Source organism: Anolis sagrei, chromosome 5, assembly GCF_037176765.1.
Source record: "Anolis sagrei isolate rAnoSag1 chromosome 5, rAnoSag1.mat, whole genome shotgun sequence".
Classification (NCBI taxonomy): Eukaryota; Metazoa; Chordata; class Lepidosauria; order Squamata; family Dactyloidae; genus Anolis; species Anolis sagrei.
The window spans coordinates 91,621,540-91,636,087 of NC_090025.1; the positions used below are offsets into that span (position 1 = coordinate 91,621,540).

At 42.6% G+C, this 14,548-nt stretch overlaps 1 protein-coding gene across 3 annotated transcripts in view; it reads right to left on the bottom strand.

Annotated features, from left to right (window-relative positions):
- The window catches only part of ITPR2 (inositol 1,4,5-trisphosphate receptor type 2), a 313,417-nt gene that overhangs the window by 199,681 nt on the left and 99,188 nt on the right, over nt 1-14,548 (bottom strand). For all 3 annotated transcript variants that reach the window (XM_060778249.2, XM_060778247.2, XM_067468876.1), the window contains one exon: nt 3,435-3,479. In XM_060778249.2, the coding sequence (XP_060634232.2) occupies nt 3,435-3,479 (45 nt within the window). The remainder of the gene's footprint in view (nt 1-3,434; nt 3,480-14,548) is intronic.

The following is a 14,548-nucleotide window of genomic DNA, read 5'->3' on the forward strand; positions in this document are numbered from 1 at the left end:
CAGGTTTACGATCGACCAGAAGGACCTCTGTCTTGTCGGGATTGATTTTCAGCTTGTTCTTCCTCATCCAGATAGACACAGCAGCCAGGCACTCGTCCAGCACCCAAGAGGCCTCCTTGGAATTGGGTGGAAATGAGTAATAGAGTTGTGTGTCATCTGCATACAGGTGGCACCTAACTCCAAAACTCCGGATGACCTCTCCCAGCGGTTTCATGTAGATGTTAAAGAGCATGGGAGACAGTGCTCTGCAGAGCACATTAATGGGCAATATCTTTCCAGAATGGTAACAGAGCTTAGCAGGTAGCATAGCAGTGAACCCTCTGTAACACCTTCCCTTGCTGATTCATTTGTGATTCATCACATTTTCTTGTGAGTCATTGTAATTTGCACACAGACATCACGTTGCACAATTTCCTGTGAGGAGGAGGAGGAGGAAAAGACAGGGACATTCTGTAAGAAACAATATATACCTTCCCTGAGCTGATCCTGACTGGTGTTCATCAAGGGAATAATAAATAATCATGCCAATGGCTCAGGCATTATGCATGTGCATGCACATGGCTTTCTGCTTCCCCTCTGGAAAACTTTAAGTGGTCTGACTACTGCATTATATCAGTCTGCACACACATACATGTGCTGCCTGTTTAGAATTTTCCTATTAATGTTTGTTTCTCTGACTTTATCATCAAACTAGTTGCCAGCTGAGTCTTCGAACAAACAGAAAGACAGCAACGCTAGCACTACATAGACTGAATGTTTAATTAAGAGCATGTGCTTGGCAAACAATTTACAATGCAAAAGTGTGTGAAAAATGACTCCCTGTAGTCTTAAGGGTCTCAGCAGACAAACCTGGAGGCCGAGCTTTTTTTTCCTATTTGCATTTCATTTTATAAACAAAGCCAAAACAGAACTTAATTCACATGCATCTTTATGTTAGGTTCTTGTCGGTTTTTTTCAGGCTATATGGCCATGTTCTAGAGGCATTTTCTCCTGACGTTTCGCCTGCATCTATGACAAGCGTCCTCAGAGGTAGTGAGGTCTGTTGGAATTAGGAAAATGGGTTTATATATCTGTGGAATGACTGGGGTCGGGCAAAGAGCTCTTCTCTGCTGGAGCTAAGTGTGAATCCGTACACACTTGGTCTCCTACATCCGTAGGGAGACCAAGGTGCTTGTCTATAAAGCTATTGTCCTCCCAACCCTGCTCTATGCCTGTGAGACGTGGACTGTCTACAGACGTCACATGCAACTCCTGGAACGATTCCATCAGCGCTGCCTCCGGAAAATCCTGCAAATCTCCTGGGAAGACAAGCGGACAAACGTCAGTGTGCTGGAAGAAGCAAAGACCACCAGCATTGAAGCGATGGTCCTCCAACATCAACTCCGCTGGGCCGGCCACGTTGTCCGGATGCCTGACCACTGTCTCCCAAAGCAGTTGCTCTACTCTGAACTTAAGAACGGAAAACGGAACGTTGGTGGACAGGAAAAGAGATTTAAAGATGGGCTCAAAGCCAACCTTAAAAACTCTGGCATAGACACTGAGAACTGGGAAGCCCTGGCCCTTGAGCGCTCCAGCTGGAGGACAGCTGTGACCAGCAGTGCTGCAGAATTTGAGGAGGCACGAGTGGAGGGTGAAAGAGAGAAACGTGCCAGGAGGAAGGCGCGTCAAGCTAACCCTGGCCGGGACCGCCTTCCACCTGGAAACCAATGCCCTCACTGCGGAAGAAGATGCAGAGCAAGAATAGGGCTCCACAGCCACATACGGACCCACAGGGAAATCCATAATGGAAGACCATCTTACTCGTCCAACGAGGGATCGCCTAAGGTAAGTGTGAATGTTTCAACTGACCACCTTCATTGGCATTTGAAGGCCTGGCTGAGCCTGGGGGAATCTTTTGTTGAGAAGTGTTAAGATGTGCCTGGTTGTTTCCTCTCTGCTGTTTTGCTGTTGTAATTTTAGAGTTTTTTTAATACTGGTAGCCAGATTTTGTTCATTTTCATGGTCTCCTCCTTTCTGTTGAAATTGTCCACATGCTTGTGGATTTCAATGGCTTCACTGTGTAGTCTGACATGGTGGTTGTTGGAGTGGTCCAGCATTTCTGTGTTCTCAAATAATATGCTGTGTCCAGGCTGGTTCATCAGGTACTCTGCTATGGCTGACTTCTCTGGTTGAAGTAGTCTGCAGTGCCTTTCATGTTCCTTGATTCGTGTTTGGGCGTTTGGTGGTCCCTATGTAGACTTGTCCACAGCTGCATGGTACACGGTAGACTCCTGCAGAGGTGAGAGGATCCCTCTTGTCCTTTGCTTTATGTTGTTATGTCCATCTTTATGTTGTTTACAGATTTTGCCCAATACAACACAAAATCACAGAAATTTGTCACAGGTCTCCAAAACTTCACAAAACCAGGATACATGTGGCCAAGCAACATCAAAGTGTGGTCAAAGTGGCAAAGGTTATTAATGAAGATCACACAAGCCAGGAGAAGCTGCAAGACAGACTTTGCTTTTGTGTGAACTTTGCTTTTGTGTGGTAAGGGCTTCAGACTTATGCTTTCCTCTTCCTCATGATGAGAAATGGTGCTTTGTTCAAAAACATGACTGAAGAAACAAAAAGGGGAGGATTAGCAACACCAGATCTAAAATTATATTTCGAGGCCTGCGCATTAATGTGGTCGAAAGATTGGGCAGAATTAAATAAAGAGAAATTATTAAACCTAGGAGGAGTAGATCTGAGAACAGGTTGGCATCATTACTTGTGGTATGAAGGCGCCAAGAAAGAGAAGAAATTCGGTAATCACTTTGTTGGGTCAGCTGTTATAAAGATTTGGCAAAAATATAAAAATAAAATAAATAAGAAAAGGACGGGCCAGACAGGTAAAAAAGGTGTGTTTTTCTGGCCCCAGAGCCACCCTCTCTCTTTTTTTCCATATCCCGGGCGCCTGTAGCTTGTTCCGCCCTTCTCTTACAACTTCCCGGTGAGGCGCCCCTTCACCTCACCATTGGGACCGCAATAAGTCCACGAATCCTGATGAATGGATTTTCTTTTACCATGCTTGTACAGCGTCACCCTTAATGCCTTCATACAGTCGCTAGAAGACAACTCCTAGCTGATATAGTGGAAGCAACCAAGTTGGCACACCCAGAACTGGCAGGCAAAGCCTACGGCATGAGAGGGATTTGAACCCACCCCCCACCCCTCTATGAAGGAGACCAGAAAATTGATTTAATTAAGTTTATTCAGTCCCCTTCGGGGTGAGAAGGGTGGCATATAAATGTTGTAAATAAATAAATAAATAAATATATTAATAATTTTGTGATATGGAACTACACTTTGTGATTCGCTAAAAAAAAAAAAAAACAACCCCCACCCCACCCCATTTTTTTCCTGGCTATGGCCCTGCATCACTTTATATATAAAGAAGTAGTTGCACTCACCACAGACTTTTCTCCAATACTGCCATCTGGATAGTGTGGATTAAGCTGCAAAAAAAGCACTTTATTGACATTTGGAGAAGGATGTTTTTTAGGTGTAATTCACAAACGGAAGATATAGATTTGAAACCTAGAATATATTCCACATGCATACAAGATTACCCTTTTTTCCAGTCACTCATCCTCCAGTCCTCTTGGGTCTGAACATGGCAGTGACACTTCACACCACCACTGCAGAATGAGCCTTCCCTTGCCACACTCAAGCTTGTACCCTTTGCCCATAGGAAACTGTCCTGAATCACCTGGTAAAGGTAGTCCCCTGACATTAAGTCCAGTCATGTCTGACTCGGGTGTGGTGCTCATCTCCATTTCTAAGCCGAAGAGCCAGCGTTGTCCGTAGACACCTCCAAGGTCATGTGGCCGGCATGACTGCATGGAGCGCCGTTACCTTCCCGCCGGAGCGGTACCTATTGATCTACTCACATTTGCGCCACCGGGGGCTCCTGAATCACCTAGGTACTGCTAAATGAAGTGGCCCTCTGTGATGCCACTGTGAAAGCTTGCTCCCTCATCCCTGTGACTTCCTCTCACATATAGTAGTTTGTGCGCATACAGAAGAACCACAATCCACTCTAAACACCTTTGCAGAAGCATATGAAAAGCTCGGCCTCTCATTGAATATCGAGAAAACCAAAGTGCTCCTCTAGCATGAACCAACCAATCTGTCTGCAATGCCAGAAATACAGCTTCATGGTGTACCATTAGAAAATGTTGACCATTTCCGTTACCTTGGCAACCACCTCTCCACAAAAACCAACATTGACACTGAAATACAGACTCCAAGGAAGAAAGATAAGGCTGCGAGTGCAGCGTTTTTCCAAATGATGTAGAGAGTGTTTGAGGGCCAGGATATCCGTAGGGAGACCAAGGTGCTTCTTTATAAAACAATTATCCTCCCAACCCTGCTATATACCTGTGAAATGTGGTCTACAGATGTTACACATAACTCCTGGAGTGATTCCCTCTAAAAATCCTGCAGATCTCTTGGGAAAACAGGCGGATAAATGTCAGCATGCTAGAAGAAGCAAAGATCACCAGCATTGAAGTGATGCTCCTTCGCCATCAACTCCCCAATGACTGGCCACATTGTTCGAATGCCCGATCACCGTCTCCCAAAGCAGTTACTCCCAACTCAAGAACGGAAAATGTAATGTTGGTGGACAGGAAAAGAGATTTAAAGCCAACCTTAAAAACTGTGGCATAGACACCGAGAACTGGGAAGCCCTGGCCCTTGAGCGCTCTAACTTGAGATTGGCTGTGACCAGCAGTGCTGCAGAATTCGAAGAGGCACAAATGGAGGGCAAAAGGGACAAATGTGCCAAGAGGAAGGTGCAACCCTGACCATGACCTCCTTTCACCTGGAAACTGGTGTCCTGACTGCAGGAGAACATGTGGATCAAGAATAGGACTCCAAAGCCACCTACGGACCCACTTGCCAAGACACCACATCTGAAGGGCCACCATCCTCAAGCTACAAGGAATCACCTGACTAAGTAAGTAAGCTATTTTCTATGCCTACAAAGCAATAATTTTGTAGTCATGCTTGCGATGTTTTTTTTCTGCAATCCAATGTGTTAATAGATCCCCAAAGGTTAGCAAACACTTGCCAATAATAGTTGTCTATCTATTACAACCAAGCACAAGATTCAACTTCAGAAAGGCAGATTGGACTAAATTCTCAGACATTTAGATGACATGATCATAATGGTCGCGCCAATCCCTGAGAAATACGAGCACTTTATTGAAATAGTGAAAACCTGCTAACGGGCCTCTATACCGAGAGACTGCAGAACCAACTACCTGAAACAGCTGCCTTGTTGGAAAACTATTACAGGCTCCACAACAAAGACCTATTTAGTGAGTAAACCCTTCAGGCAGTGCAGAGCATTGTGTCCTCCATCTCTGAAGCCAAGAAAGAACAGTGGATCAAGCTGATCACAGAGGTCGACATGGGCAGGAGCAGCCAGAAGGCGTGGAGGTTGCTAAGACAGTTGAGCAATGACCCCTCAAAAACTAATACCCATACCAATAAAGGCAGATCAGATAGCACACCAACCTTGCCACCAAAGTAGGAAAGAAACCAATAGCCAGACAACCAGAGATTGAGAACAACAACCTTCATGAACCCTTTACATCTACTGAATTGGACATGGCTCTCAATAAATGCAAAAATGGCAAAGCAGCTGGCCTGGATGGTCTACGGATGGAACAAATCAAGAACTTCGGTCCAAAAGCAAGGTGCTGGTTGCTGGAGCTGATGAACAACTGCACTGCATCCTGTCAGATCCCCAATATCTGGAGGAAAGCAAGAGTCATCGCTATCTTGAAGCCATCTTGCGCAAGGCCTCCCTCATCTGCATCGCCCTCCCCCCGGCAGGCATGGGCGCGGGGCAAGCGCGGGCCCCTTCGCGCAAGGGTTGCGCGAAGGCTCCCTTGCCTATATCGCTCTCCCACCGGCAGGCAGGGGTGCGGGGCAGGCGAGGGAGATGTCACACAATGAAAACACATCCTGCATATCACATATTTACATTACGATTCGTAATAGTAGCAAAAACAGTAGCGTGACTGTATCGCTGTCTACGAACCCACACGCTCACTCCGGTCATCTGGAGAGGCCCTGCTCGTGATCCCACCCGCGTCGCAAGCGCGCTTGGTGGGGACGCGAGACAGGGCCTTTTCTGTGGTGGCCCCCCGACTCTGGAACGCCCTCCCAAAGGATCTCAGACAAGCCCCTACACTGGCAGTCTTCAGGAAGGAATTGAAAACCTGGCTGTTCCGATGTGCCTTTTCAGATTAGGAACCTCCAGCACCAAATCCTAGAAGCACCTTAGTAGATCCAAGATCACTGCACACTGCACACCGCACTTATATTTAATCCCATATCCCTCCTGCCACATCAGCACTTTTAAGCCTGTACCCTTGTACCCGGCCGGCCCAGTTTTAATAGTGTCTTGTCGTATTGTTACTGTTATTGTTTTTCTGCTTAACTGTTTTAATTTGCATGGTATTGCATTGTTGTATTGTGTTTTTGGGGCTTCGGCCTGTGTAAGCCGCATCGAATCCCTTGGGAGATGCTAGCGGGGTACAAATAATAATAATAATAATAATAATAATAATAATAATAATAATACAGTTATAAAGGAGCAACGAAAATAATTTTATGGTTGGGAGTCACCACGACATGCGAAAGCATATTTAGGGGTCACGGTGTTAGAAAGGTTGAGAACCATTAAATTAAGGTATCCTGGAAGTCATTCAACAGTGTCTAGGTCTAGTTGCCCCTGTTGGTAATGAAAAAGTTTCCCCAGGGAATTTTTAATTGCTTTCCTTGTGTTCTTAAAGATGTTGGGGCTATCTGCTTTGGTTGTAATAAATGATTGGATTTAACAGAAGGTAGGTTGTTTACCTTCAATGTGCCTTTAGTAGTTTGCCAGTCTCTGTGCTTTAATTTATTAAAATTTAGATGGTGGCTCTTTTGGGGCTGTAACCTTTTATGCAGTCTTTTAACATTTTCTTTAACCAATTGCCCTTGGACATAAATATAAGGCTCGCATACATCCATTCCACAAGCAATGCAGGTAGTAGTAAAAGGGTTCTCAAACTAAGGCCCGGGGGCCAGATGCGGCCCTCCAAGGTCATTTACCCGGCCCACGCTCAGGGTCAACCTAAGTCTGAAATGACTTGAAAGCACACAACAACAAGGACAACAGTCCTATCTCATGAACCAAAAGCAGGCCCACACTTCCCATTGAGATACCAATAAGTTTATATTTGTTAAAATTGTTCTTCATTTTAATTATTGTTTTTAAGTGATTTTTGCACTACAAATAAGATATGTGGTGTGTATTCATTTATGTTTTTTTTAAATTATAATCCGGCCCTCCAACAGTTCGAGGAACTGTGACCTGGCCCTCTGTTTAAAAAGTTTGTGGACCCCTGGACTAGAGACGTGTTTTTGCATAAGGGTCTCCATACAGACGCAATAACTCTTCTACATCTAACCTTGGCACAACAATATACATTTCTACTTGACCTCTGTATCTTTCAAAGATCCCAAACCTGTGGTTTAAAAAGACAAATACACAAGATGCTGGCTCATGGATCAGAACTCTAGCACTTTACAATAAGTCTGTATTAGTTAATGGATAACATATTAAAGTGAAAAGAACATTCCTAAGTGAAAGTATCCCCCTTTAAGTTTCTCTCTTTCTCCCTCATCTTTATTATTTCCTGTAATGCATGGCATTCACAAAAACACCTCTACATATAATTGAAATACATGTCTCTTGTTACTTCTTGAGATACTTACTGTATATACTCGAGTATAAGCCTAGTTTTTCAGCCCTTTTTTAGGCTGAAAAAGTCCCCCTCGGCTTATACTCAATTCAAAGTTATTTATTATTTTACTATTATTATTATTATTATTAATTATTATTATTATTTCATTTATTATTTTATTCTATTTATTATTATTATTACATTTATCATTTTACTCTATTATTATACATTTATTATTTTACTGTATAATTGTTGTTATTGCTACATTCATTATTTTACTCTTTTTATTATTGTTGTTATTATTACATTTATTATGTTACTGTCTTTTTATTATTATTGAAAGGATACGCAAGCACATTTACATTGAAGAAGGTAAATAATCATTTAATCAGAGTTGGACGGTGTTATCTTAAATTACCATTTTTGTAAATATTCAAAAATATATTAATGTAATTTGATTGGTATCTATTTTTATTTTGCAATTTACCAGTAGCTGCTGCATTTCCCACCCTCGGTTTATATTCGAGTCAATCCGTTTTCTCAGTTTTTTGTGGTAAAATTAGGTGCCTCGGCTTATATTCGGGTCGGCTTATATTCGAGTATATACGGTATTGCACCTGTTAAGCACTGATTTCAAGCTCTATTCATAGCTCCATCAGAATAGTTAATCACCATCCTAAAGATTCCGATGGAATACTAAACATGGCTCCTTTTTACTTCTCAACAAGAAATAGTCTGTGTTGTTATTTTGCATTTCCCTGTTACTCCAGCAGCCCGAATTAAGCATTTCAAAGCTCTATCTTTCACCAGTATTGTTTCTCCCTGAACCTTATAGCTTGGGATTAGTCCTAGCAGAGGACTAAGGATGATAGAAGAGCTCTTCCTTGTTTTTCAACACATTGTTTCAAAGTCCTCTCAAAAAACTCATTTTAATCAGTTGATTAGTTTAATAAATTTAATCAGAATAATTAAATAGTTTTCAATCCTAACATTTTGAACATTATTATTTGTGTTGAATAGTCATAAACATATTGTGTAATTTTACAACAGCATATCTTACTTTTCAAGTCGAGGAAATACCAGCTCTAAGGATGCGTGTGTGTCTGCAGCCTTTTTCTAGTTGCTGGTGTTTCACTGTACAGATACTGTCTGGACAAAAGCACAGATTTTTTGCTTATTGCTCTAAAAAATAAGAAATTACAGTCCAGTTCTGACAGAACATCAAATGTGACTGCAACCTTATTTTGGATTGCTTCATTAGAAATTGCAGGTGGTTGCTTATAAATCCCAAAATCACAGTACATGGAATGATGGGATAAGGCTAGACTAGAATCATTCTCCCTAACTGGAATTAAAAGCCACATTGGTCTCTGAGAGGTCCCCTCTATCTTGTGGGGTTCCTCAGGAGGCCATTCTCTCCCCTCTGTTGTTTAGCATCTATATGTGACCACTTACTCAGCTGGTTCGAGGTTTTGGGCTTGAGTGTTATCAGTACGCCGATGACACTCAGCTTACGTTGAAGATGGAAGGCCAACCGGACTCTGTACCCGATTATTTCCATCAGTGCCTTGAGGCCGTTACTGGATGGCTGCGTGCCAGCAGGTTGAGGGTGAATCCAGCAAAGACGGAGATCCTATGGCTGGGTCAACCGGACAGTGGGGATGTCCAGCTGCCTACCCTGGATGGCGAGGCGCTGCGCCCGTCATCATTGGTAAAGAGTCTGGGAGTCCTTTTGGACCCTCTGCTGATGATGGAGGCCCAGGTCTCCACCATTAGCAGAACCGCTTTTTTTCATCTGCGGCAGGCTAGACGGCTGGCCTCCTACCTGTCCAGGGACGACCTAGCTACGGTGATCCAGGCTACGGTCATCTCAAGACTGGACGACTATAACGCCCTCTACATTGGCCTTCCTCTGTCAGTGTATGGTACTCACCTAAGGCCTTGCATGGTCTGGGGCCGACGTACCTGAGGGACTGCCTCACCCCATACCAACTCCAGAGATCCCTCCGTTCTGAGGACCAAGATCTATTGGAAATTCCCAGCGTCAAGACCTTGTGTCTAACAGCAACCAGATACAGAGCCTTTACAGCAGTGGCACCATCACTCTGGAATACTCTGCCACCTGAAGTCCGTGCCTTGCGGGACCTATCAGCTTTCCGCAGGGCATGTAAGACATACCTGTTTCGACAGGCCTTTGATTTTGGATATTGCTGTTTTTAAATTGTTTTAAATTGTTTTTTAAATTGTATTAGATTTTAGTCATTCTTGTAAGCCGCTCTGAGCCCCAGGGGAGTGGCGGCATATAAGTTCGAATAATAAATAAATAAATAAATAGATCCTGAAAAAGTTTTGCCTTGCAAGGATGGGCACACATCATTCATTCAGTCTAGAAGAGTTTGCTTTTATTGGCCGTTTTTATGTATATATATCACTGGCTTAATAATAGGAATCAATATGAAAATACTGAGGAATGAAGGAAGGAATTATACTGAAAAACATTTTCACTTCATTTGATGTTCAGCCACAAACACACCAGCACTCAGTCAAAAGGACTGGCACAACCTGGGGATCACAACCAGACACAGTGAAGACATCTGCCCTTACGCTATGCTACTCTGCTGCTGAGTATGCATGCCCAGTGTGGAACACATCTCACCACACTAAAACAGTAGATGTGGCTCTTAATGAGACATGCCGCATTATCACAGGGTGTCTGCGCCCCACACCAGTGGAGAAATTACACTGCTTAGCCGGTATTGCACCACCTGACATCCGCCGGGAAGTAGCAGCCAATAGTGAAAGGACCAAGGCAGAGACATCTCCAGCTCATCCCTTGTTTGGGTATCAGCCAGCACGTCAACAACTTAAATCAAAACATAGTTTTCTTAGATCTACAGTGACACTTGCTGGAACACCCCAGCAAGCGAGAGTCCAAAAGTGGCAGGCCCAAACCCAGCACCTCAATCCATGGATGATACCAGATGAGAGACTCCCCCCTGGGCACACAGAAGACTGGGCAACTTGGAAGGCACTGAACAGACTGCGCTCTGGCACCACGAGGTGCAGAGCCAATCTTAAGAAATGGGGCTACAGGGTGGAATCCTCGGCATGTGAGTGCAGAGAAGAACAAACCACAGACCACCTGCTGCAATGCAACCTGAGCCCTGCCACATGCACAATGGAGGACCTCCTTGCGGCAACACCAAAGGCACTCCAAGTGGCCAGATACTGGTCCAAGGACATTTAACCAACTACCAAGTTTGCAAAATCTGTTTGTTTGTTTTTATCTGTGTGTTTGTTTTGTTCTGTTAGAATTGTAACACAATGGTATGGTTGCTGATGACATGATAAATAAATAAATAGCACCCAGATTGGCTTTCTGCAATTTCAAAGGACTTAACACCTACAATCAAAAGTTTCAAAAGTATTCCCAAAACTGCTGCTATTACATTAACCCTGTAGGTACTAACTTGTTATCTCTACACTGAAAACAATCTTTTGCTAGACTCAGTGAGCTGGTGTAGAAACTGGGATCTGCTAGAAATTTTCAACTCACATCCCACCTTCAACTATTAACTCAGCAAATGGGAAACTACTATTATTCATCTTCACAATACTCCCATAACGTATGATGTGTACTTGTTAGGCTGAACAGAAAGTGATTTCTGATTTGACAAGAACTATTTCTACTGGACATCCTCGCTCTTGCTGATTGCTCAAATTAATCTTGCAAAGAATGCTGGGCCAGATGAACCTGAGTCTGATCCAGCAAGACGTGTAGGCCTTTCAGCAAGGGTGGGTCCTTGGGAACTCTGAGCAGAGATTAGTTAAGACAGCTCCACAGGCATTCTTGCTTTGTACATTTAGAATACATCACTAGACTACAGGAATTCTAGCTAATCAGAGTGGGGAAGACCACACAACCAACAAGCCACCACATGCATTTCTAAAATGCAATGGAAATGCTAATTAAGAATATTAATTTTGCAGTCAACAATAAGATAATTATCCAATAAGTCTGCTGGGCCAAATCCAGCTGTTAACAGTAGAAATGGGCATGGGAAAGGGCCTTGTAAACCTGCAGGATGCTTCTGATTTGTGAACTATATTTGAATTATTTTAAAGTAAATAATTAAATGATACAATCTGTCATTGAGAATTAGGCCATGTTGTTTTGGAAAATTTTGGAACTTGCAGATTAAATCTGAGAAATGTTGTTTGTTCCTATTACATTTTATAGATTGCCCAACTTCTATGACAGTGATTTCTCAAAATTTGCTCCTCTATATTTTTCAAACTTCAACTCCCAGAATTCTTAATCACTGGTCATGCTGACAGGGATTTCTGGAGTTGAAGTCCAAAACTTCTGAAGGTCCAAAGTCAGAGAACTGCTGCTCTATGGCACTTATGGTGGCATTCATAGGACTCCAAGGTCTACCATAAACTGATTGCTTTCAGCAGAATTATTTGATGAAGTTCATGTTACTGGATCTTGTTTGTTGGTTAATTGGAGGAAAGGTGGGAAATAAATGTAAACAGATGAGTAAAGAAGATTTTCTTGTCTTAACACAATGTCTGTTCTGGTACGGCCGTACCAGGAGCTCCAACCTCCCTTTCCATTTGTTGAGTGTTGCATGTATTTTGGGGTTCTGTGCATTTGCAGTTAGCTGGCTTTCCTTAATTTGCATTTATTGGATCTATGACCTGTCAATTATCATTAGGTTCCCTAGTCCCGCCCCCTTTTTGGGTTTTGGAGGGAATAGGAGCCATTTTGGGTCAGTCCACAAAGAGAAGTCTTTCATACAGGACATAAAACCAGGAGCTCCTGTAGAAAGCTTCGTCGTTTACAGCTTGGCCGGGGAGATACAGCCCCATAGCTTGGCCAGGGAGATACAGTCTCAGTACAGCTCTTTTGCTGAGGATTTTACAGCCTTACAGCTCCTTCGCTGAGGGAATCCAGTCCCACAGCGCTTCAGCCAGCCATCACTAAATCCTGAACACCTTCTTTTCCCCTGGAAGTCTACAAAGGACTCTGTTTGGTAAGGGCCACTTGTGGCAGCCAGATGCAGTTGGTACCGGGTGTAGGGGCTCCACGCCAACAGAGGCAAAGACAGACTTCCCAGATAAGAGGTTAAGGATTTCCCCATTAGTCAAAATACAGTCATGAAGATAGTGCCTGTCCCCTGTGGACAAGATTGAGAGAGCCAATAGTTTATCAAGAAAGCATTGAAGTACCTGTTTGATTTCAATAATAAAGAACTTTGTTGAACCTTTAAGCAATCTAAAGACTCTGTTTAAGGAAATCCAAAGGCCTTTAATCTGAGGCAGCCCCGGCGTCCCGTTGGGCACACAAAATTTATTGGCTGAACACAAGAAAAATTGAAGAAGTTCTTGACATTGTGAAACAAATGATTGGAAAACCAAAATGGAAAAGAACTTTGGTGTTAAAAATCAAGAGCCTACTATCAGATACAAGCAAACTAAAGAACATGAAGGAGCAAAAAATGAATAATGTCAAAATAAAGAATAACCTGATTTTAAAAAATTGGCTGAACACAAGAAAAATTGAAGAAGTTCTTGACATTGTGAAACAACAAATCACGGCAACAGCCAGAAAAATTGAGTGATATTAAGCTAGAGTCATCCAGAACAAACACAATCAATTCTTCCAATCTGATCAGAGGTGGTTCTACTGATCAGATTGGTTCTAATCAGTAAGTGGCTGTGAAAAATGAAAAACCAGAAAAAACACCTACAAATGTATTCTGGAAAGATCTGTGGGAAACAGTAAAAGGTTACAACAAGAAGCTGAGTGCATAAAAGGCTTTGAAAATAAATTCTCAGAGAACAAAATGAGAATCTTGGAAATAACAACAGAAATGATCATTGAAGGAGTGAAGAAGTCAAGAACTTCACCTGACAATGATCAACTGCATGGATAATAATGTACTCTGTGTTCATTCAGAAGAAGACCTACAGGCCACAATAAAACACCTTTATAGAGCACATGAAAAGCTTAATGGGGCAATGCTAGAAAATGTTGACAATTTCCACAACCTAGGAAGCCACCTTTCCACAAAAGTGGACATTGACATAAAAATACACCATCTGAACCCTGCAAGTGCAGCATTTTTTCAAATGAAGCAGAGAGTGTTTGAAGAGAGCTTAAAGTGGAATAAGCACTGAGAACTGGGGAGCCCTGGTACTTGAGCATTGTAACAGAAGATCAGCTATTACCAACCATCTGTGGATTTTGAAGACAAGTCAACCCTTGCGTGGACCATCTTCCATCTGGAAATGTATGTCCTCACTGCAAAATACCATGTGAATTCAGAATAGGTATTTACAGTCATTAGTGGACCCACTGCTAAAACTATACACTTGAAGACAATCATACTCAGCCTATGATATGATTTATCTTTCTTCTAACACTGTGTTTCTCAACCTAGGGGTAAGAACCCCTGGGAGGTGTCAGAGGGGTCACCAAAAACCATCAGAAAACACAATATTTTCTGTTGTTCATAGGGGTTCTGTGTGGGAAGTTTGGCCCAATTTAGGTTTTAAATGCGTCGTGGTGTCATTGTTTTTAGTGTTTTATTGTTTTGCTTGATGTTTTATTATTTGCTTATGAGTTTTATTGTTATATTTGTATGCTGTTGTTGTTGGTGGCCTTGGCCTTGTAAACTGCATCGAGTCCTTTGGGAGATTTTCCGGGGTATAAATAAAGTTAATAATAATAATAATAATAATAATAATAATAATAATAATAATATTGTTGG